At 52.8% G+C, this 23946-nt stretch overlaps 8 protein-coding genes across 8 annotated transcripts; 4 read left to right on the top strand and 4 right to left on the bottom strand.

Annotated features, from left to right (window-relative positions):
- Positions 1 to 864: 864 nt before the first annotated feature.
- Positions 865 to 3352, bottom strand: NUU61_004328 (putative microtubule associated protein (Ase1); the record flags this gene model as incomplete). Its single annotated transcript, XM_056654910.1, has 4 exons — positions 865 to 2789; positions 2843 to 3057; positions 3125 to 3177; positions 3236 to 3352. 4 exons carry the CDS (start codon positions 3350 to 3352, stop codon positions 865 to 867), a joined length of 2310 nt encoding a protein of 769 aa, XP_056512937.1.
- Positions 3353 to 3756: 404 nt separating this feature from the next.
- On the top strand, positions 3757 to 4947 carry NUU61_004327 (Mov34/MPN/PAD-1 family protein; the record flags this gene model as incomplete). Its single annotated transcript, XM_056654909.1, has 3 exons — positions 3757 to 3798; positions 3884 to 3902; positions 3971 to 4947. The coding sequence occupies 3 exons, from the start codon at positions 3757 to 3759 to the stop codon at positions 4945 to 4947; spliced, it is 1038 nt and encodes a 345-aa protein (XP_056512936.1).
- A 1268-nt stretch (positions 4948 to 6215) lies between these two features.
- On the bottom strand, positions 6216 to 10064 carry NUU61_004326 (putative cell division control protein Cdc25; the record flags this gene model as incomplete). The annotated part of the gene is made up of 3 exons (XM_056654908.1): positions 6216 to 6553; positions 6634 to 6850; positions 6915 to 10064. 3 exons carry the CDS (start codon positions 10062 to 10064, stop codon positions 6216 to 6218), a joined length of 3705 nt encoding a protein of 1234 aa, XP_056512935.1.
- Positions 10065 to 11000: 936 nt separating this feature from the next.
- NUU61_004325 (uncharacterized protein) lies at positions 11001 to 11258 on the top strand (the record flags this gene model as incomplete). The annotated part of the gene is made up of 1 exon (XM_056654907.1): positions 11001 to 11258. The coding sequence occupies one exon, from the start codon at positions 11001 to 11003 to the stop codon at positions 11256 to 11258; it is 258 nt and encodes an 85-aa protein (XP_056512934.1).
- A 5287-nt stretch (positions 11259 to 16545) lies between these two features.
- NUU61_004324 (C2H2-type zinc finger protein) lies at positions 16546 to 18989 on the top strand (the record flags this gene model as incomplete). The annotated part of the gene is made up of 4 exons (XM_056654906.1): positions 16546 to 16681; positions 16739 to 18269; positions 18305 to 18793; positions 18848 to 18989. 4 exons carry the CDS (start codon positions 16546 to 16548, stop codon positions 18987 to 18989), a joined length of 2298 nt encoding a protein of 765 aa, XP_056512933.1.
- A 757-nt stretch (positions 18990 to 19746) lies between these two features.
- NUU61_004323 (uracil phosphoribosyltransferase) lies at positions 19747 to 20613 on the bottom strand (the record flags this gene model as incomplete). Its single annotated transcript, XM_056654905.1, has 3 exons — positions 19747 to 20183; positions 20272 to 20371; positions 20437 to 20613. 3 exons carry the CDS (start codon positions 20611 to 20613, stop codon positions 19747 to 19749), a joined length of 714 nt encoding a protein of 237 aa, XP_056512932.1.
- Positions 20614 to 21328: 715 nt separating this feature from the next.
- Positions 21329 to 22612, top strand: NUU61_004322 (FluC/FEX family fluoride channel; the record flags this gene model as incomplete). Its single annotated transcript, XM_056654904.1, has 1 exon — positions 21329 to 22612. The coding sequence occupies one exon, from the start codon at positions 21329 to 21331 to the stop codon at positions 22610 to 22612; it is 1284 nt and encodes a 427-aa protein (XP_056512931.1).
- A 142-nt stretch (positions 22613 to 22754) lies between these two features.
- On the bottom strand, positions 22755 to 23515 carry NUU61_004321 (uncharacterized protein; the record flags this gene model as incomplete). Its single annotated transcript, XM_056654903.1, has 2 exons — positions 22755 to 23170; positions 23395 to 23515. 2 exons carry the CDS (start codon positions 23513 to 23515, stop codon positions 22755 to 22757), a joined length of 537 nt encoding a protein of 178 aa, XP_056512930.1.
- Between the last annotated feature and the right edge of the window lie 431 nt (positions 23516 to 23946).

The raw sequence follows: 23946 nt of genomic DNA, 5'->3' as shown, positions 1-23946 counted from the left end.
GTCACTGCTGTGGTGGCTTGTACTTTTAGTAAAATACAAAAATGAGCAGAAGTATAGATGAAACTTCCAAATCTAGCTGTCTGAGCAGCTACATCAATCAAGAACGCTCTACGAGTCTACCACTTTATAACCAGAATCATTCAAATAGTTCTTGAATCGAAGAATAAAATTATCAAAAATACACAAATACTGACTGTGCCACGCTGAAATCCAACAGACAAGATAAACCAAACAGAATCAAGATGAAACAAAGTCCGTATCCCGCGAAGAGGAGCCAGACCAGAGAGAAAAAAAGAACAATTCATAAGCACCAAGCCAAGGAAATCCCATGGAAAGGGAAGAAAGTAACAGAGAAGCAAAGAAGATAACACCATGCCAAAATAAACAGCAAAGAAAAGATTAAACCCGTCCGAGATTGAAAGGGAGCGGTCTGTCTGCAGGAGGAAACGTAAAGGACAGGAACCCTCCAGGAGCTGAGGACTTGACACAGTCAAGGGGCAGCGTTGGACTTGAAAACATCGACAGAGGAAGAAGAGGGCATGAACAAGGTTGGCATGACGAACTCGAAATTTTGAACACGAAAGAAGATCAAAGCCGGCCACTCGGTAGTCTTCGCATGCAGGGAAGACATCTGTTCGTAAGGAATCGGATAAAGCCCAGTCGTAAGGGGATGTTGAGAGACCATCATGAGCCATGAGCCGTGCAGAGTCCAGTCGTAGGATCGTAAATTACCAACCGATTGCGTAAACACAGCTGAAGATCCGAAGCGCCGGAGAAAAGGGGTGAAAAAAAGGGTCCAGAAAAGTGAAATGTAGTAAACGCCGGGTACATTAAGACAGATGGAATGGACTGGTGTTGAGACCATTAATAGGATTCAAAATCCTCGGTCCACTCGGTATCACTGCCGGCGACGCGGAGCACTTGCCCGGGATGAGGGCCGTCCGGGCTCACGCTGCGAATGCCTTTGGGCTTCTTGCCTGAGATATCTAGGCCATCTTCTGGCGCAAACCGCTTGCCATGGGCCGCACGCAGCTTGGCATAGTAAACGTCGCTAGCGTCAAATTCTGACTCCGACCCATCGTCAAAGGTCTCCCAATTCTCAGACCCAGAAGTAGCGGTATTGACTGTGGATGAGTTCGATGTCTGGCGAAGAGGGGGCGGGGGAGGTGCATGCTGGAGGTAGGGGTTGGCACGCGGGTAGCCTTGCATGGAAGAGTTCAGGGACAAGGAGGACATCGAAGAATGGGAGGAGTGGGAGAATGGCACTGATCTTTGGGAGTTGGAGAGAACGGAGGAGCTCATGAACGATCGCTGTCGGTCATCGTAGGGATCTTCGGGGCTGACTGGGCGTACAAAGGCGCTGGACATGGCGCTGTTGCAGCGAGGGGGCTCCATTTGATAGCTGTTGCGTTCCTCCCTCGATTCAACGGTCAGCGCACGCATACGAGGCGCCGGAGCGCGGGGAGGCGGCATCTTGCCACCGATAGTACTGGAAGAGTAGGAGCCAGGGCCAGTCCGACGATCGGGCGAGTTGCTCCCATGGGGCATGTTCGACAGGGGAGCACGGGCGGGAAGCTTGGTTGGTGAATTGGCCCCAGACCGTGAGCCTGAGTAGCCGATGGTGTTATGCTTCACCGGTCCGCTCCCAGTTGGCGTCTTAGTGGCTGAACGGGGGGGTCCTCGCATGGAGCTTCCGGGGCGAGATCCAGGCTGTCCTCTGACAGTGCCGGTTTTGGTAGCGGAAGGCGGCCCAGATGGGGTCTTAGAGCGCGGCGGAGGCTTGGCAACCGCCGGTGTCAATGTGTCGAGGTATCGGTCCCCGTGGACGAGGAATGGTCGGCCATACTCATCCTCCCAATGCTCCAGCTCCTTTCGCAGGTCCGCCTCAAGCTTGGGCAGTTCCTTCGCAATGCGCTTTCTCAGCTTCTCTTCCCTCAGCAGCTTCCCGGGATCGCGCTTCTCGCCCTTGTTGCCACGGGCCATCAGGCGGGATGCATCCTGGCTAGAGGTTGAGAGGGCATTGCGGTCCGCCAGAAGACCACGGTGTCTTTCAATCAACTCCAGAGTGGGAGCGCGCTGCTCCTTGAGTGTCTCCAATCGAGAGATCTCGGCCTCATGGGCCTCGAGCAAAGCATCACTGCACACATCCGAGAAGGCAGGTGTGAAGTCCAGCATCTCTTCTTCGGAGAAGAAGAGACTATCCCAGAGCTCCTGCAGCCTGCAACGAGCATCCTCCACGAAGAGATGCAAGTTCTGCCTCTTCAGCTCGTTAAGGCGGGCCAGCTCCTCCTCCAATTCGTTGATGGTACGCAGACCACAACCGCGGTTAGCTGCAAGGAAGGCCTTACGATCAGACTCTTCAACACCAAACCGCTCCCAGAGACTCTCGACGGCAGCTCGAAGATCTTTGATCTTGCGCTCACGGCCCTTCTTTTCATCAATCAACTTGTCGCGCTTGCCTGTCAGATTGGCAAGGTCCGTCTCATGCAAACCGAGCTGTTCGGGTGATTCGCGGTAAAACTTAACGATGGTCGAGTCTGTTTGCACTTGCGGCGTTCCAAGCTCAGCCCACATCTTGATAATCTCTTCGCAAGTGGTCTGGACGTAGGAAGCACGTCGATGGTACTCTTCGTAAACTCTGGTGAACTCGGCATCCAGGGCCGTGACATAGGTGGGCGAAAGATCAAAGCTTGGCGGGATTGACGCGCCCGGTGCGGTGGGTGGCAGCTCAATAGATAGGAATGAGGCCTCAAGGTGGGATGAATAGGATTCAAGGGCGTCAACAAGTTCTGTCAAGGGTTAGCAGACATGCACTCGTAATAGTTATTCAGCATAAACTCACTCTTAACCTGCTCGAAACGCTCGCGATGAAGCTTGCTCATTGCGTCACTCTTTTCGCGCAAGAACGTGATACACCGGTTGAGCGGATAAGTGACGCAAAGCTCATCGCGATTCAACTCATATTGGCCATTGGCCCTCTCATCGCCCAAGGATGCCTCCATCTGCTGGATGGTCATGATGAGGCGTTCTGCTTCTTGGGTCATTTGCTCCTTCTCACTGTAGGGGGGATCTTTGTTAGCCACAATTGTCGCCAACAAGGGTCTCAAAGTAAAAGTAAACTCACTCATCCACGAGCTTGAGATGGTTGCTTAGGGTCTCTGAGAGAGCGCTGAAGAGCTGTAGAACTGGATTAGCTTCAACCCATTCGACCATAATGTCTGCAGACAAAGCTTACCTCTGCCTCGCGCGAGTCCCGCTCATGGCCAGGAATCCCGATCTCGTCGAAGATGCCATGGAGCTGGGCGACGATGTTATTGACCTGGGTGGTCAAGTAGCTTGTGTCGACAGCCATTGGAGGCAAAAACCTCTTTTCGAGGACAAGCAATGGATTCGAGTCAAGGAATGTAATTGAATCCGACGACAGAGCGTCTGGCAGTCGAAGCTGCGACAGCGACGCCAAATGCCGGAATCAAAACGAAGAAGAAAAAAAAGGCCCTTCCCAGCACGCGGTATGGGGAAACGAAGGTGGATTGCCAAAAGCCTCAATGAGGAGACATCGAATGTAGTAGAGGGAGTGTTGATGAGGGGAGAGGAGGAGAAGAAGGGCTGGATCGGGGATGATAACATGCGACTCCAGCAGGCGCGATGTTTTGGCGCCGATCGTCTCCTGGGGCAACCACTGACTCAGCCATCTTCACCGCCCTATATTCTGCCGGGTGCCCTCCTCCCCCACCGCCTTTCTCCACCGTCTCCGCCATGAACTACACTTCTGCCCAGATTGCTCGCAGCGACAGTGTGGTCAGTCTTGTCTATCGTGGGAGCTCAGAAAATCACTTGGTCATTGAATTTGCTCAATCTCGCATCACCTGAATTCAGAATGCAGGCTGCTCAGCAGTCCTGGGGTTAGTCTCTCCATTTTCATACGTGGCAGGCAGCTCTAGATGGGAAACTGACAGCAGCACCCTCACAGAGCTCGAGAACGCGATAAGCATCTTCGATCCGCAACGCGATAGCCTCTACCAATATGACGAACACATGCAAAAAGTCTTCAATGACGCACGACCGTGGGCGTCGAACCCGCACTATTTCAAATCAGTACGGATCTCCGCGACAGCGCTGCTAAAAATGGTGATGCACGCGCGGTCGGGTGGTTCAATGGAAGTCATGGGCCTAATGCAAGGCTACATCATGCCGGAGACATTCGTGGTGACAGACGCATTCCGACTGCCAGTCGAGGGCACAGAGACACGGGTCAACGCCCAGGACGAGGCCAACGAGTACATGGTGTCATACCTGCAGTCGTGCCGGGATGCGGGCCGACAGGAAAACGCCGTCGGATGGTACCACAGCCACCCGGGGTACGGGTGCTGGTTGAGCGGGATCGACGTGGCGACGCAGCAGACGCAGCAGATGACGGGCCCGTTCGTGGCGGTGGTCATCGACCCGGAACGCACCATCTCGGCGGGCCGAGTGGAGATCGGCGCATTCCGCACCTTCCCGCTCGACTATACCCCGCCCAAGGAGGGCCACGAGGACGACGAGTACCAGACCATTCCGCTTGGCAAGGCTGAGGATTTCGGCGCCCACGCTAACCAATACTATTCCCTTGACGTCTCGCACTTCAAAAGTACCCTCGACACCGACCTCCTCTCGCGCCTCTGGAACAAGTACTGGGTTGCGACTCTCAGCCAGAGCCCGTTGTTCACCTCGCGCGACTATGGCAGCAAGCAGATGATGGATCTCAGTGAAAAGGTGCGCAAGGCTACGCGCGGCCTTGACAATTACGGCCCCCGCGGCGGCGGAACTACCTCCAAGGACCAGCAGCTGGATAAGGTCGTCCGCGGCGGAGAACGCATCGTGTCCGAGGAAGTCAAGGGCCTCCTGGCCTCGGAGGTGAAGATGAAGCTCTTTCAAGGCATCGGTGACCAGTCCTCGTCCGCAACATAAACTCGTTCAGAAGCGGGGCTGTGTTTGGTTTCTCAGAGATCGACACGAGTGGGCCTCTGCTTTTCTTTTGTTTCTGCAATTCGGTGTCTTTGGCGCTCCCGGCGGATCATTTTCCCATGTTTCTTCCGACGTTATCTTGCTCCATCTTTCTCCCTTCCATCTGCCCGGTTTTGCTATCTCTGGGCAAGTCTTACGTTGATGCATCATGACCATAGAACGTCTCCAGCTGTTGCAGGGAATCAATCTATGCAACTTTAACATTTCCCTCTGGCCTCAGTGGGTCGTAATTTCAAGTAGTCCTCGAGTGAAACCCCCGTGTTGGGACCATAGCTCAACACCAAAGTCAGACGCTGTAGATAGGATGATAGAATGATATAAAATAGAAAATAGAATCGGCTTCTATTGTTCCGGGCTATATAATCCCAGATATGAAACAAGTAGTGGAACACAGTAGATACAATGAAGCGAGCAAGACGCACGCCAAAGAACCGAATCCATCTGACATCAAACGTGAGTCCCAAGTCGTGACGTGTCATGATTCAAAAAGACGGCATCCAGGACATTAACCTTCAAAATGGATCGTCTCACCCAAACGATAACGAAAAGGTATCTGAAATAAAAAAAACGAGAAAATCAAAAATCAAAACCAAAAAGCAAGGGTGAACGAAACGGCCAGAAATGTAGGGCCAGTATGTGTGATAGGGGGGGTACATGGGATGAAGAGTGTCGGTGTAGTCTCGAGAGAAAAGTCGGGAAAAAAAGGGAGAAAGATATAAAAAGTAACAACCAAACACCAACGGAGAAAGAAACAGAAAAAAAAAAAGGTATATAGAGACCAACAACCGAGGATATCGCCAGTGCAGGAGCCGAATGCGAGAAAATAGGACGCCGTGGCGGCCGCATGAGCGGTCAAGATCGTGGTATGATTCGGAGAATCGACCCACATGAGCACTGCAGTGGTGGGGATCGTGAAACATCACGGAGTAGATGAGCGACAAATGCGGCTGTCCGATGCACTAAGGATGTCTTGGACACGGTCATGAGGTCCTTTCCCGAAAAGGAGGGGATCAACAGTGAGACAATGACGGTGACCATGTGGCGGAATCGAGCGAATCGCCCCTAAACTTGGGCGGATCCAGGGAGCTCCACTCCAGTTTACAGGAAACCGGACTCAGAAAGCAATCTACGAGGTTCAACGTCAAAAACGGTTAGTCTCAAGAACCAAATTCCCGAGCAAACGCCAATTGGCAGGTAAAACACAAGATAGATCATCGCAGAAGCGCGACGGAGCTTGCAGACAGCAGAGAGGTCTTTTCTTTGCTTGCAGCTTCAGCATACCTTGCAATCTTCTCATCCTCGCGCTCTCTAGGCTCGATCTCCAGACTCCGGTCGTACATGTCGTGCACGTCACCCGCCGCTTGTAGATTACTGAGGATATAATCCTGAAGCTCGGGCACAGGTTGAAGCAGATACGGCACATTTTGGTACTGCTGAATGTCTCGAATAACTTCTGCTGTCTTTGCCCGCTTGCTGAAGTTGATCAACTCCGACGGCGTCAGGGAAGGAATTCCATCTTCAATGAAAGTCAAGTCCGTGAGATAGACACCTAAAATACTATGTTAGTCGCAGGCCAGGAAAGGAGAAGCAAAGAAAGGCCAGGAAGCCTCGCTGCTTTGTATTTCGTACCGAAAAACGGAATGCAGGGCGGGTTGGCCAGGTGCAAGGTTTCCCGGTATTCGCCAAAGTTCTTCGTGCTAGCCATGAGCCGGCGCATCTGCTCCAGGATTGCAGACGTGCGCCCACTGACCTGACCCCATGTCCGACCAAGCCGGTGGATAGGGGCAGTTCCAAGGGCCGAAATGATGGATGTCAGGGTAGAGTAGTTGTTGAGAGCGCGACATTTCTACCGCATCAAGTCAGCAATGAATCGTTGGAAATATTCTGCGCAAAGAAAAGGTGAAACTTACATCAGCCACGTTCACAAAATGCTTGATGACAACCACACGTTTCTTGACATCACCCTGGGTCAAGATCATTTCCGCGACCCAGTTGGTCAGTTGATTTGAGTGCAGGATCAGAGACTTGACATTGGAAGCCGGCTCGGGCTCGTCAGGGCCGACTTTCTTCTGCCATGTCTTGTTCAAACACTCGGTGGCCCGGATCTTGGAGTACAGGCGCGACTCGATGATAGTCAACTGCCGCGCAAACTCCGTAGGGTCAATGTCGAGGAACTTGAGCTTCTTCATGTTCTTTGGGATAATTGGGGGCGGCGCAGCGTTGCTCTGGGTCGGAACGAGGCGCTTGACGGTCGTGTCTTGTCCTCGAAGGCGCTGTTCAATCACAGCAAGTAATGTCGGGGACCCCGGGGTTTTGGTGGTGGCAATGGAGTCCTTGGTAAACGCATGGACCCGTCGGAGAAGGTCCATATTAACCTCGTCGTTGTTCTCCATCCAAAAGTGGTCAAACCAGCTCTTGAGGATATTGACAACCCGGAATCTGATCGGCTTTTGTTTGCGGTCGATCCACATTTGCATGTCATCTTGGTTCAGACCAAAGGGAGGCTGGATGTTGAACCGTTGAACCAGCATCTCAAACAGCTCTGACGCAGTGGTAAAAGAGCGATAGGTGAGGAGGAAGGTGTTATTAAAGGATGCATCGAGCTTATCGTGACGCGTCAGGTTCTCAACCAAACCAGACAGCGTTCCGCATTTGAAGACTGGCACATCGCCCTTGGTGTCGTAAAAGGTTTCTGCTTCATGGTCCATCTTCAAGAACCACGGGGTCTCCTCGGGTTCTCGAACTGGTTCCCGGATCGGTTCCCGAGTAATGGCCGTAGGCGGTGCCTGACCAAAGAACCTCTGGGCCTTGTCCATGTTTCGCCGGACCTTTTCGTTATCATTCTCCATGGCGTAGGAGGATGGGATACCAATAGACTCCGTGGCAGTCTTGGCTTGGGATTCGGCGCGACTATGAGTGCCCTTGTTGAGTGATTCATCTTCCTCTTCCAGTCGACTGTCGCTTCGGAGAACGGACGCAGGCTCAACAGGAATCTGTTCAAGAAGCAATGAGAGTGAGAAGCCGATCTGCGATACGTAGTTTTCCAGCTGTCTGGCGATGCTCCGCACAGCATTCAGCCGGTCGTCGAGTGAATCGCCGCGGAGCTCGGCCCACTCATCAGCAAGAGGAGCCGAGACCGCCTGGCAGCTCAAGACGAAATCACCAATACTATCATAGACCCGTTGCTTTTGAAGACTGAAATCAACCATTTGAGGATTCTGGTAGCAGGTTCCCAGCGGCGCAAGGTTGATCGACTCAACGGCGGAAACCCACGGGCGGAACTGCTCGACAACCTTGATTGCTGCAACTGAGATTGCATCCGCAATAGCTTCATGTTCTGATACTGTGACGATCTTGGTGTTCAAAACCAAGCGTTCCTCCAGCCGACGGATGCTGCCCACAAGAGACCTCCTGAGAATATCAATCTGGTCCAAAAGGGTGGCTTCCAAAGAGATCGAAGGCTCCACTCGCGAGTCACCACCTTCAGGGACAAGGAATGACCTTGGGCCTGATGCATCCAAGGAGACACCGTTGTTTTGCCAGCTGCCACCAGAGGAGCTGCCAGCAACAAAGCCAGGTACAATGCGGCGAATGTTCTCCCCGCGCTGTTGCCGAGCCACATCAACATAGCCATATACTCCCTGCATGACACCATCGGCCTCTTGCAAGCACTTATTCACCGAGTCGGATCCAGGCCAATCCGCAGCCGCAATATGTGAAGAAAGCACCAGCTTGGAGAATTTGGACATCATATCCCGGAAGTACGGGTAGAGCGCCTTGTTGGTAGAGATAATCGAAGGGTTGCCCGAATGATTATCGGTCGTGTCCGACCCGGCAGCCAAGAGCATACGCAGATGATCCGAAATGTCCTCAGCCTTTCTCACATATTCTGATCGCTCGCCGCTGAGAAGTGTTTGGCGGTAAGCCTCAACCGCATACTGCATATTATCCAAGAGCAGTGGCCAAGTGATGGGTGGTGCGAACCCGTCATCCACAAAGTGTTCCGGAGCATTAGAGGAGATAGAGGGTCTAGAGAAGCTTTCGGCGATAGAGGTATTGCCGCTTGTTGTTCCCGTGCTGCTAAAGGTCAGCTGGGGACTCTTGCTCGGTTGTTGCGACTGTTTGAGGTCTTTCGGGCCCGGAGGATACAACGAGTCCATCGATGTGGCTGGAGATACCCCATCCATAAAGGACTGGCGGCGGCGGGAGATCGAGTCGTGCGAAGCCAGCATCAAAGACTCGCCTTCCGCCTCCGATGCCGAGCCGTCATAATCGTCCTCGTCGCGTTCGAACCCGCGCGCCATCAGCTCGGGAGGCGGCCGCGTCTGGTCGGGAACGAAGAAGTTGGTCCGGTCCCGAGGACCATTCTCGTTGGCTACTGTCGGGTTTTCGAACGGCAGTTCCATGGTGGAGTACCCCGTGAGGGTGTTAAAATAGAAAAGACGACCATCTGGTGTCGCCTGGGGAATCCAGAACGCCGCCTCTTCGTGTTCTTTGGCCCCGGGGATGCCCTCGATCGGCAGGACTGGCGGCGAATGGCGGGGATTGCCCTCGGAGTCCAGCTCCTCGTCGTATTCATGCCCATCTCCATACTCATCTTCGAGGCCCGAGTCGGCGCTGAGGTCGGTGTCCTGGTGGGCGTGGATCAGGTGCTCGCCATAATCGTCGGCTTCCTCGATGATGGAGCAATAGTTGCTCGGGAACCAACCCCGAATATTGTCAATCACACCATCCCACCACCCGGTTTCCAACTGGTTGAGGACCTGAATAATGTCGCCGCGGCGAAAACTCAGGCTGGTGTGGTCGTCTGCATCGTAGTCGTACATGGCCCGCACGAACAAGGCGGGCGGCTCCGGGCTGACCGCATACCCGGAGGCCATTTTCGAGGGGGGATTACTCGGGCGGTCGAAATGGTGGGAGACGCTGGACCCCCGGCCGCGATGGAGGGCTGTGGGGGTGGCCTGCTCGTCGGTGTACTCGAAAGCGGTCGCAAAAGTGCCGGACTTGGTGGTCAGCGCAGATGTATCGACGGCGAGGTCAGCCGCGCGAAGTTCGTACATGGGGGGTCGAGGATCGACCAGAGTCCTGGGGAGGGCGGTTGGGAGGAGTGGATTGTTGGGCTTAGTATCCGCCGTGGTTCATGGCTGAATTTGACGGTTGGAGGAGGGGGTAAAGTGGGTAAAAGGGCAACCCACTTTCCGGGGAGCCTGAAGCAAGATTGCACAGAGGATTAAGGCATACAAGGGAAATAGAGTAATGATAGGGCGATATAGAGCAAGAATAGAATAAAATCGAAGAAATAGAAATATAAAAGGGAAATGAAGTGGGAGTTGGGATAAGGCGAGGTTACTTGCAAGGGGAGGTAACGGGGAGAGGGTAACGGAGGTATTTTACGCCTGACACCTTCCGACTGGGGGGCTACCCAGCATACTTACTGCACAGTAGAGGTACTTTAGCTATCTCATGCCTATACCTCAGTAACCCAGGTACTATTCAGTCTGACAGGTATATCCTCTTCTAGATCCATCACGGCCCCGATGCATCTACCGAGTTTGACTAGGAAATGATAATAATTCTCTCATCATTATCATTATCATTATAACAAATCCTCTTCAACGCCCCCAAATCCAAATGGCCCCTCAATCAGTCAGCTCTCTGACAGATTACTGAGACGGGAAATCCGCGCCCGGTTACCGTCACATCGTACCGAACCAGTACTTAATGAAGTGGCCATGGGATATCTGCCATAGATAGGTCTAGTAAGAAGAATATAATAATATGCTACTATAATAATATAATACTATAATACTATAATACTACAATAATGCACAGCAAGGGATGCAATATCTCTGCAGCTCGGACATTCCAGCCTGGTACTCGGGACAATATCCAACCCAACCAGAATGTTTCCCCTGTAACATCTCGTTTTCCTGTGTTCATCTGGTTCGAATATCAGTTAATATTCACTATGGTTCTAGAGAGGCTTACATAGGTCCATGGAAACCCTCGGCATCTTCAAATCGACATGTGCTGACCCTACTCCCCGGTCAGTGGCTGCAATGAAGCAGCCCAGTCCGACGCACCGGGGAGTAAAAACCGCGGCTGACATGGATAGTCATGAAGCACAGGCATTCTCGACAACCTCGTCCGATCTGTGGGAGGGGGATCCGAGAACAGGCCGCGTGGACCAGGAGCCCGGACTCGTGCTTGGGATGGCAGACCTCGACATCCATCCGCACACATTGACATTATGATCTCCTGGGGTAGGGTTTGAAATATGCCTTTGCCATGAGAAATGGATTGTGGGGTGGTACGACTGCGTTGCCCATCAATCAATCCCCCATCTGAGCTCTATCTATCAGTGCCATCGAGCATCAATGATCAACCACACAAGAACTACATACATACTATAATTCCTGGCCCATAGTCCATGGTACCGTATGATCCGGTATGCCATGTCTGAATCGTGATCCATGACCCTCCAGGATTTCGTCCCAAAATCGACTCTGCCAAGGAGCAATCCCGTTACACTAGACATGGATTCTCCTATGATGGGGACTATGTTACGCGAGAATCCCATTATTGGGACCTACACAACACCTCTATACATAACAACTTGCAGGGGTAATAGCCTCCGAGGATTCGATCAGACCTTGGTTTCCCCCTAACCCCAACTCGTGGGCTATAGATTGGGCCATGGGTTCCAAGTGCGAGCACACCATCAACGGACCGTTTTCCCTCGTGGGAGGGGCCGTTGATCGGCATACATTATTGGGGGGGGTTTGAGGGGTGGCGAAGCAGAGAATGGTGGAATTCAGGGAGAGGAGACGTGAGAAGGTGGTTCTCCATGTCCCAAACTTAGGACTAGTATAGTGATGGACATTGACTCCAATATGTCGGCAATAAGAGAACATCAGTGCCGTGTATCCGGGTTTATTTGTGACTCGGGGAATTTCATGCGACTGATATTCGGATTTAATATATTGGCATATTGGTTAAGCTATTATTATGATCATAGTTTTGGGTCTATGTGTTGAAACCCTCTTATGAGGTGCTAGATACAGAGCCTGGGGAGTTAGTGATGAATTATATATTCTTTCTTTAAGAATGTAAATGAAAATAAGAAACAAGAAAGGGAGAAAGAAAATATATATCTCGATCGATATATACCGCAGGGAATACAACATAAATTGGACCTCAAGTATGGAGTTAAGGGTCAAAAATATATAGATGCGATATATAGATTTTTTACTACATGCCTTAGAAAGTACCACTGTCCATCCGTATACTTCGGCTCCAGTTCATAGGCGTTACTAGTCAAAAGAGAGCATATCGATAGGAAATACCTTTCCAGATGTGACGTCCAATATATAGACAGAATGGTGATGTTGAACATGAATTGGCTGCCCTAAGGTCACCAACTAACCATTAAACAAGCAACCACGCATATAGTTTTAGACTGGCTGGATCTATCACATCAACTAAGAATATCCAAATGGTGTATCTCTAGTCTCTCCAGCACCTACAATTCGATCAAAGGCCAAACATACAATCTTCTACCAAGCCAGCAACTCGACCAGTTGTTGACTATAGTATTGCTATAGAATGAACACAACTCAGTATACTCCTTTCCTCGACCCACGGCATGAGCTCATCAGACAAACCCACCTCAATTTGCCACCCCTTGTTCCTTGCAGACCAAACATTACATACAATCAAAACCAACCCATCTGAAGTATCAAAGCGCACCCAGCCAGCCGGATATCCCGCGGAAACGAATCCTGCCGTCCGACGGAGCGGTCACCCAATTGGAACGCTGATACAGAAGCCCTAGTGAGATCCAGCGTCCTGGGTCTTGGATGATCCCCCTTTTTCTCTTTTTCTCTTTTGTCGGATTCATTGCATTGCGAGGATTCCTCCTCACACTTACTGCTGTATGTATCGTCAATCTACACTCCCTCGCCTCGCCCCCCTGTACTTCCTTCCCTCCCCACTTTCCCGCCCTCATGCCAGTAGTTTCGTTGGACTATGGAAGTTTAGACCCGGTTTTGGCCCTCGAACGACGGGCGTCAGAACGTTGAACCTTAGCAATTGGCTATGTTGTTACTTCCGGGTTCTCCGTCTTTTATTACTTTTTTTTTCCAACTTGGTAATTTGCGAGTCCCACACACTCTTTCCCCCTTTCCTTCGAGAAAATTCGGCGGATTCACTTCCGCGTGGGGCGGATCGAAGAACTGCCGTTTTGGATTGGGGGGTCCAATAAATCTGAATCGTCCCCCTGCAGCTGGTCCTAGATTCATTATACATGATAATATGATTTGAGATTCAATAGATTAAAACAGAGTTAATGAGATAGGGGCTGTTACCACCGACACGGTGCGTGGGATTCCAACTAGTAGAGTGTTTTAGAATCAGGATCAGGATTGCGGTGTTGTTTCGTGATAATCAAAAGATTGACAATCTAAAGACAAGAAGATCTGGACGGGAACGAACCATGGACCAGAAGGGTTTCCCCCGGACCCCTTCGATCTGTGACCGGTTTCCATGGTTCCAATTCTTCAATGATGCCATGTTGGATATCTACATCAATATCCTTTTGTGGTGCCTGTGTCTGACATTTACCAATGGTCGTGCCCAGTAGTAGTACAATGTCGCCGAGAGCCCCCAGCCTCAGCTCTTCGGGACGGCACAGCTACACAAATTATTGATCCAGACTCTTTCTCTGGATAGCCGGATTATACATTGAGTAATCCAATCCACTGCGGAACCCCCATGTAGTCATAACGGAGCCCTGAGTGGAGCCCGTACGTCTATCGGAGGTTCCTGCGTTCCAAGATGCTGGGAAGGTGGAATTTAAGAAGTTGGGGGGGGGGGGGGGGGGGTTCAAGGCCCATCGCTTAGCGAATGTGTACGATAGCGCGCACAATGGGGCCCCCTTTTTTTTTTCTTTCTTTTTTTTGAACCCTCAAATGCCCATTTTTCCACGCATCAACTGGTGTGGGGATGAGCAAATTCCTTAGTTTGCTTTTAGGGCTTGGTGAGTGAAGCGGTGAAGAAGTAGATCTCCCAAGGTTCTCGCTATAACATCACAAGCGAAGATCTCACCGACATCTTTGGCACCAAAGACGAAAAGATTCCAGACCGTCCTGGCGTCGAAGTCCACGGACTTGGGCTTTGGGCTAGGGAGTTATCGGGACGATAGGGCCAAGGCCCGGCTGCCGGTGCCCACTAGCCCAGTAGTTTCAGGGGCCGGGGGAAGAAATAGAAAAAGAAAACAGAAGGGAAAAAAAAGAGAGGTTCCTGGAATTCCTGGGCCTGGTGGAGTCACTAGAAAACCGCTGAGAGGTCTGATTCGTAATGGGTCCGATTTGATATTCTCCCTTTTCTCCTTCGTAGATCCATTATTGGACCGGGATAAAGTGGATATTGGAAGAAAAAAAAAAAAAAAAAAAAGGTAAAATTGGAATGAGACCGGATGATTTTTACGCCCCATCGAAGGGATTGGGAATGGGATCGTCAACCTTGCTCGAGATATTGCGGCAAGGGAAGCCATCACTGGCGGTCAAGTCACCGCTCTCTTGTAGGAATCCTCTGGTTGAGAACGTTGAGACTGGGCCGGTCCGCTGCATCGGCAAGTGGATCGAGCCTCATCCATGGATGCTATCGCGTCACGAAGATAGCTGCCCGACTCACCGCGAACTGGTCAGAGAGACTAGAGAGACTGTTCATTGCTTTCATCTCAAGACCAGCTGGATCAACGTCAAGTGTCTACTATTGTAACCCCAAACCTGATTCAAGCAGTGCGAATCAAGGGGGAAGAGTAATCTCATCAATGCGACTCATGTGCGAGGGCGAAGTCGATTGTTCGATGGCCATGGCCATGGGGTCTTCAACCCTGTGCCGTCTTGGGAGAACCTCCACTGAGTCGCCAGACGCGTTTCCCAAGTAACCGCGTTGGGTGCGCGTCGAGGATCCTCTCGGTTTTTTTTTTTTCCATGCCCCACGGAGGGGGGACCCGGGAATTTGCGATTTAAAATGATGTATTTTTTGTGTGGCTTTGCGGTGTATGTGAGGGACACCTCAGCGGGACGGGAGAGACTAACTCAAGCGGTTTGCCGTCAAGTTCATCAGTGGGCCCGAGGTGTGTGTGTACTGTATAGTGATGTATTGGGGGATTTGAGGCTTGGTTATATTTAGAGTCGAGTCGCTTTGTGCATGCAGATCATCCCAGGATATTCGTCTGTCCTTTTCTTTTTCTTTTTCTTTTCTTTTTTTTCGTTGGGATAATACCAAAGATGAGGCCGAATCGATGGTACACATCTCATTTGTACAGGTGGTCAGCCCGAGTGGCACAGTCAAACCGCCACACGGGCGACGCAGGTTTCCAGCTGTGATGTGTCAACGGGGCTGAGAGGATGGAAACTCAGTAGACTTGACTGGCAGAGAGAGTGTGTGGCTCACATTCATGCAAATTCGATGCAACACTTGGATAGCCGAAAATGCCTCCCTGTTTCATTCCCAAACCACCCGAAATGACCGAGAACTGTGCCACGATCCCCGAAGAAAGCGAATCTATCGATCGTGCAGATCTCCGGAGGGGTGGAGGGGTAGAGATGTAGAGGAGATCCATGGAAGTCAATATGAATGATGAAGACGAAGATGAAATATGAAATGCCTAGTATCGAGTCAGCCATACCGTCTCTACCATCTCGACAAGCACACCTCGACCAGTGTATCGGGGGAAGCCTCACGGATCGCCTCACATGCCGCCCTTTGTTTACTGAGCGAGGGGTGTCCACTCCGAACCCACCCTTCCCTCGCAGTAGACAGGGCTATTCCCAAGACACGCCGATCGTGTCAGACTCGATCAATCTGCAGATTTGGGCAAACTTGTCAACTTGTCAGCCAGTAAACCTGTAAACTGGAAGAGTCACTCCGAAATAACCAACCATGTGGGCTGTGCGATGCAGATGAATCTTACGAGTCGATGTATGGTAAAAGGGGGGGCACATTAGTGTCGGGACGTGGCAAGAGGAAGAGCAAGTGCGTGGCCGTGTGGAGGGGGCTGGGAAGTTCCCCCTCCAGTCCCGCTTTCGCCCCTCCGCGGCCTCACGCGTAGTAAGCGATGCTTGGGCCCACGTCCTCTCCCCCTCCCTTCGATGCCCCGAAATCCAAATTCCTCTTTCTCTTATTCTCCTCATCTTTCCCCTCTCCCTCTTCTCTTCTTCCCCCTCTCTTCCTCTCTCTTCCTAATCAGCGGTGCTTAACCACCCGCCCCCTTTCCTTTCAAGCGTGATTCTTTCTTTTTTCTGACGTGTGGCTGGAACACCCACTTCAACCCTCTATTTCCCCCCTCCTCAGAACACCACCCCCCCCCCCCGCGACCTTGGTTTTTTTCCCTCTTACCCCCCACTCAAGGAATGATCAGACATCCCAACGAACTTCTGTCGTCGACACGCCTTCAGAACCGGTGCGAGCTCACTCAGGGGACAATACCGCCATTTTCATCGCATCTCTGAGCCGAAGCCTTCCCCTTCGAACATGGCTCCATCAGCTCCCGGAACAGCCAGCAACTCGCCGGCCAAGAAGACCTCCGCCCCCGAAAAGAAATACAAGTGCCAGTTTTGCAATCGCGCTTTTAGCCGAAGCGAACACCGCAGTCGACATGAGCGGTCCCGTAAGTGTGGGAAATGAAATTTGGATGAGGGAACTTCCCGGCTGACTTCGATTCCAGATACCAAAGAGCGACCTTTCAAGTGCTTGAAATGCCGCAGTACCTTTGTTCGCCGAGATCTTCTCCTGCGCCATGACAGGACCGTTCACGCCAAGGATGGCGGCATCCCCCTGGTTGCAGAGGGACGCAGACGTGGTGGAGGGGTCCAAAAGTCCTCATCAGGCCCGTCCAAGCCGTCGATCACGATTGATCCGACGACGCTGGAGCAGATGGAGGCAAGCAGCGATGGTATGGTCGACCTTGAAACTGCAGCCATGTTGATGACAGATTTCCAACATAAGGCTGCAGCAGCGGCGACCGGTCAAGTCTCCGAGCGCTCCGAATCGCTCTCGCCCGGCCACGGCTCGTTCGAGCCGTATCTGTCGGGCAATGCCACCCTGCCTCAAATGCCCTGGGATACGCTCGCCTCTCCCGCGGAAACTGGCTCCACCATGCCGACGCTCGTCGACCGCCATGGCCCCGTCGGTGATGTTTTGCTGTCCAACTCTCTGCCCATGTCTGGAAACTCCACCCCCAACGCGCTGTCCCCCTACCCTTCCATGACGGGTCCGGTAAGCCCGGTCAACTACCGTCGCTCTCCAGGCCCCAGCCAGGCATTGACCCTTCCCAAAGCCCCTCAGATCTCTGATGACATGGAACGCAATCTGGTGGTGGAGCGGGTCCAGAGCGCCGACGCTCTGGGTGCCCTCCCAGAGACCTTCCAGCTGCCGGCTACTGCCGCGCTGAACCGGTATTTGTCCACGTACTTTAATCTCTACCACCCTCACTTGCCTTTCCTTCACCAAGAGTCTTTCCAGCCTGCTTCGGTTTCGGCGCCCCTCTTGCTGGCGGTGCTCTCGATCGGTGCTCTGTATACCTTTGAGCGCGAGCATGCTTTCATGCTTCACGTTGGATCTAAGGTTCTGGTCAACCAGTTCCTGCAGCACAAGGAGAACTTTGACTCGCGCAAGTGCCCCTTGTCCTTGATGCAGAGCACTCTGTTGAACATGGTGTTCGAGAGCTGGAGTGGAGACCCCAAAGGACTCGAGTGGACTTGTTCGATCAAGAGTCTACTGGCCAACATGGTTGCTGGCAACCGCTACCAGTTGAAGGTGCGCACTGAGGCTCGCCAGGGCATTAAGCCTTCTCGCGAGGAGTGGATCGAGGATGAATCGTGTCGCCGCACATACTTTGCCGTGTACATCTTCTTTGGCATGTTGACGCTCACGTTCAACCACACTCCTGCCATGAGCTTTGACGAGTTCGACAACCTGGAGCTTCCCTCGTCGGAATCCCTGTGGAACCTCGATGCTGCCGACGATGACACTTGGCGTCGCAGTGCTGCTTCGAGCACCCTCACCGTTCGTGAGGCCCACGACTTCTTGTTCCAGGGCGAGCAGACCCGCTACAGCGCCTTCGCGACCCGTGTCCTCATCAATGCTCTGTTCCTGCAGGTGTGGAACCACAAGCGCAGCTTCGAGGCTCTCCAGGACGTGGTCACTGAATACAAGTTGCGTCTGGCCCTGGAGACCTGGGAGAGCTCTCTCTGGAGGTGTGCGAGCCCGAGACCATTGTGGTCCCACTCAGCACTCCCCAGAAAGGTCACCCGTTGATCTTCAACTCGATGGCGGTGTACCGCAACACCCGTGCCCGCCTCGAAGTGGATCTCAAGTCAATCCAGGAAGCGATGCGCTACCACTCTTCGTATGAGGTGGCTGCTGCCATGACCGTTGCGCGTGAGAAGGTCAAGCGCTCGCAGGAAATGAACAAGGTGGTGCAGCAATGCTTCGAGTGCATTGAGATTGCCGCCATCCAAGGCATCAACTGGGTGGCCAAGACTTCTGCTACCAACTGGAGTGTTGAGCATCCCCTTTGCGGCCTGGACCTGATGGTCATCCTCAGTCTCTGGCTCTACCGCCTGGAACATGACGACGAGCCAGCGACTGAGGCTGAACTGGCCATCTACAACAAGGTGCGGAACCTGTTTGATGACGACGCCATCGATGCATTTGGAAAACTTAGCTCCACCGTGGCCCGTGTATGGGGTAACATCCTGGACGGCGTGGTTGTTTGGGGGTAAGTTTTGATTCTCTCTGACTGTTGATGATCTAATGCTGACGGCTTTTCTAGAATCACCAAGTTGATGGGCGAGTCGTTCAAGCTGCACTCGCAGGCCCTGGTCGGCTACGAAGACTCCTTGCGAGTGGCCAAGGACCAGCCGATCCATGCGGTGCCCACCAAGACTCTTGCCAGCGTGGGCACTGCCTACTAATTTCTTTTCTTTTCTTTGTTTTTCTGTCTTCCACTTCACACTCTCCTTGAATCTCTTTGCATGCTTTGATGTTTTGCCTTTCGGGTTCTTACGCTCATTTGTGGACGCTCTCATTGGGACACTGGGGAATCAGGAGTGGCCATGCCAGTGGGCCGGCAGGTGTTTCTGGCTTCTGGGAATACCTCGCCGCATGCCTCTCGGTGATTCCTGACTCTTTTATTTTTTTGAGCTTTGACTTTTTGCTTTTGCATTTCTCCTGCTTTCTCTTACACCAGGGAGTCCGGTGTGGTGTTTATGCTTTTCCTCTTCCGACACCCGGCTGGTCCTGTGTGTTCTCTCGCACTCTGTGGAGTTTTCTCGTTTCGCTTTAGCCCCTAATCGTGCCCCTAGTCCATCTGGCTTTTGTGCTCTTGATACCTTTTGGCTTCTTATTTGATGCGTTCTGTTCTGTTTTGTTCCATTGATTTCTTGTCTATTTTTCTGACTGCGTTCGAGTTGATTTTGTCTGCTTCTAGGCTGCGGCCGCTGTATTTGATGTTAATTGCCTGATCCCCGTCTGCTTGTCTCCGCTCAGCATTTGGTTCTTGCACATGTTTTATGCCGTTTCCATGTACTATACGTAATGAATACATTTGGCGGGGGATATCTTGATATGCAGTAGTTGTAGTAGCTGTAGTAGCTGTAGTAGCTGTATGTAGTTGAGGATGAGGTATGCAAAACCAGAATGTAGTAGTCAAACCCTCGAAATGAATCAAATCTACTTGCCAATCGCCACAAACAACCGATCCCCAATATCCCCGACCCCCGGCACAATCATCCCCTTCTCATTACACCCGCCATCCACCGCCCCCGTCCATACCTCAACCCCACCATCCCAGCACCCCGCCGCACGCCGCACGCCCTCCTCCGACGCCAGCACGCTGAGCATGATCACGCGCTGGACCCCCCACTCACGCAGCAGCTGGATCGCCGCCTCGGCCGTGGCCCCCGTCGCGATCACCGGGTCCAGCAGCACGGCCAGCGTTGCGGCTGCCGTGTTGGCTGTTGGGTCGAGTGAGGCCGGCGAGGCGGGCGAGAGCTCCGATCGGTGGAAGGGGAGGTTGTTGTAGTATTCGACGGGTTGGAGGGTGACGCGTTCGCGGAAGAGGCCGAGGTGGTAGATTGGGACTGCGGTTGGGAGGAGGTCGTTGAGGGCTGTATTGGTGGGAGTTAGTTAGTATTTGACTAGAGTTATCCATGTAGATAGCGCCAGGCGAAGTAAATCATCAAGTATATCACCCACCATCAACCATCCCCAGCCCCGAACGCAGAATCGGCACGAGTGCCAGATCCGCCGGGTTGATGCCCTGCGTGGTGTATTCGACTCCAAGGGGCGTGCGGTCCTGAATATGAGTGATTCTCGTTAGAACACTCACTGCCATACTCTTTCATTTCTGCTCCTACGCACCGTCCCCGTCGGCGCCAGCTTCAGTGACTTGGCAAAGGCCTCCACGCCCAGGATGGAGGCGATCTCCTGGACCAGCGACCTGGTCTCGCGCGGGGTCGTGGTATGCGAGCGCAGCTGCGATAGCTTGGCCTGGAGGCAGGGGTGGGTAGAGATGTGGACGTTGGAAGGGAGCGACATGGTGGATAGTGGATAGTGGATAGTGGGTTTTAAGAGGGGGTGTGTAGAAGAAGAAGAAGATTATGAAGGCGACAGGTTGCTCAGGAGAGGTGCTCTACTTAAGGTACCCAGGTAGCATTGCAGGACTATCTGCGCTACCGGGGCTATCTGCAAGTACTGAGTACTTTGCTTTTGAGTATCAGCACTGCCTATCTCCAGGTCATCAGTACCTCCACAGCAATCCCCCGTTATCTCAGCTCTTATCGGGCATAAGCAGTTGGCGGTGGGTCCCTGAACAGTCACGATTCACCTCGCTCCACACTCTTAGGATTCCATGTCTATACAAGGTAAGTAAGATAATATGATATTCGATTCGTTCTATATTAATATGTCATCAGTTTCGGGAGCTTTATGCCGGTTCACACCGCATTCACATGATTCCTCGAAGATATCAGTTCACCCACGCACGCCTCTTCTTTAGAGACTTTAGGGACGGGGGTGATGAGGATTGTACCTTGCCTATTGATAGATTGATAGTGTTCAAAACCAATGCTAATATGTATATTCAAAATACATTCATACCTTACGGGTAGAACAGCTGTTCCTGTTATCATGTTCGCTGGATATTGCCCAGGGACTTCATGGATGTCTTGGCATTTTACTCTTCCGCAACGTTTTCATTGCCCTTTTCTCCATCTTTCATTGCTCACTCCCCCCCCCCCCCCCCCCTCCAGCAATGCCCCATGCCTCGCGTATTCAGGAATCCTCCTCGGCCCAGGAGAAATCCGCCGAGCCACCTCTGACTGAGACCACTGCGCCGCAACCCGTCTCTCCGGTCTCGTCGCAGCGCCAATCATGGCAGCTGCCCAGACAGCTGCCCACGCACCCGACTGAGCGCCCGCCGGCTCCCGCGCGCCCGGAACCGACGCTCTCAAAACATGCGACGCATCTGTACACGGTGTCGTACCTGATCTTCTTCTCGCTGATGGGCACACTCGCGCGGCTGGGCCTGCAGGCTCTCACATTCTACACGGGCGCGCCCGTGGTGACGGGGGTGCTGTGGGCGAATGTAGCCGGTAGTCTTGTGATGGGGTTCCTGGGGGAGGACCAGAACCTCTTCCGCGAAGAATGGGGGGACGCGCCCGCGACGGACTCCAACACGGCAGCAGCAGCAGCAGAAGCAGAGCGTGCCAAGAACCACAAGGCCGTTAAAAAGACCATCCCGCTGTACATCGGCCTGACGACCGGGTTCTGCGGCTGCTGCACCTCGTTCTCGTCGTTTATGCGCGACGTGTTCCTCGCCCTGGCTAATGCGCTGCCGGACCCGTCGCTGGCCCCGGGAACGGGGATTGCCTCGCGCAACGGCGGGTACAGCTTCATGGCCCTGGTGGCTGTGATCCTGCTGACCGTGTCGCTAAGCCTGTCGGCACTGATCTTCGGCGCGCACCTCGCCCTTGCACTTGGCCGTGTCACCCCGGTGGTCCCCTTTTCATTCACCCGCCGCGTGCTGGACCGCGGCATGGTCGTGCTGGCCTGGGGTTGCTGGCTCGGTGCCGTGTTTCTAGCCATCTGGCCGCCGGACCGGCACACAGGGCCCGACACCTGGCGCGGGCGCGCGGTGTTCGCGCTGGTGTTCGCGCCGCCGGGCTGTCTGTTACGTTATTATCTGTCGCTGTTTCTCAACGGCCGTCTGCCGGCTTTCCCGCTGGGGACCTTTACTGTCAATATCATTGGCACTATTGTCGAGGGGTTCTGTTATGACCTGCAGCATGTGCGCGGGCTCGGCGCCGCGGTCCCTGCTGCGTTGACTGGCTGCCAGGTGCTGCAGGGCGTTATGGATGGGTTCTGTGGGAGCACTACTACCGTCAGCACTTGGGTGGTTGAGCTGAATGGGCTGTCGCGGCGGCGCCATGCGTATCTCTATGGCACTGTGAGTGTTGCTGTGGCGCTGGGGTTTTTGGTCGTGATTATGGGCTCGCTGCTGTGGACGCGCGGGTTTGCCAGTCCGGTGTGTGGATAGATTGAACGAGATATGATGTATCATAAATAGAATACCCTAATACAGAACAAACCATACCTTGCACCTCGACCAGGGTACACTAGGAGATCTCTCATCTGAACTAGACTAATCCCCAGAAAGTAAGAAAGAAAGAAAAAAAGAATCACAAAAGATCCCTCTGCCCCAACCTCTGATACGCCTTCCCCCCAATAACAGGCCCTTGGCCCTGAGCCAGAGTCTGAACCGGACTCGAACTAACACTACCACCAGCAACAGGACTAGGGCCAGCACTCTCCACCAACTGCACCTGACTCCGACTCCGACTGCGACTCCAATCCAACATCTGCATCTGCATCTGCATCGCCGCGCCCTCATGAACAGGCAGCTCGACGTGATCGTCGGGGATCCCGAACCGATCCAGCATTTTCTCATGGACGTGCACGTCTGCATATCGGCCGGCTGTCACGGTGGCTGTTGTGCCGAGCAGCTGGAGCTGGTCTGTGGTGCCGAAGGGGGCGCTGCGGTTGTGGAAGGCTTTGCGGCGGGCGAGGTCTTGGGCTTGGGCGCGGTGTTGGGCTGCTGTATTTATTGTTAGTTTTTCTTCTTCTTCTTCTTCTTCTTCTTCTTTGTCTCTTTATCCAAAAGAGAGTGGGAGTGGGGTTTGGGGTGGTCGATATGTATTGTATGAGATAGATATGGTTCATTAGGGCTGTGAGATGAAAAGAGAATGGATGTATAGATACACCTTGACATATCCATGGTATGGCAAGGTATATCCATACACTAAAAGGAAATCAACATACCGCGCCAGAAAAGCGTATACACAGCCATGGTGGCCAGGCAGATCCCAATAAACCCGAACATGATCCCCAGCTCGTGGCCGAGCGAGGGCATGGGCGTGTAGGGCGGGTAATTCTCAGGCATGTTGATCTATTTGTTGTTCAGCTCGACTCAGGACTCAGTCCTGATCTTCTCGGCTCAGTTTCTTCTTCTCTTTCTGTTGGAAAAGCTGGATCTGGGGTTGTAGATTTCAATGGCGATCATCTGAGATCCGCGTGGAGTCGAGTGTGGAGAGAGAGAGAGGGGGCAATCTGACAGGGGGCCACTAGGGCTTGGCTGGTTTGCGGGATTTTGGCTGTAGAAGGCTGGTCTTGGGACTGAAGAACTTGGAGATGATCAAGAGACTATGAAGGATCAGAGAATAAAATCGGAAAGTAGTGGTAAAAGAGAATCGAGAGAACAGAAATGTCTGTTCACACCCATCTGAAGGTTGATCAAAACAAAGAACCTCATCCTCGAAACAAAGAAAGTATACTTCGGCGAGGAATAACCTACGAGAAAGTGCTCAATAGCAA

Source organism: Penicillium alfredii (genome assembly GCF_028826965.1).
Source record: "Penicillium alfredii strain IBT 34128 chromosome Unknown utg000005l_segment0_segment0, whole genome shotgun sequence".
NCBI lineage: Eukaryota > Fungi > Ascomycota > Eurotiomycetes > Eurotiales > Aspergillaceae > Penicillium > Penicillium alfredii.
This window is presented reverse-complemented; position numbering and strand designations above follow the sequence as displayed.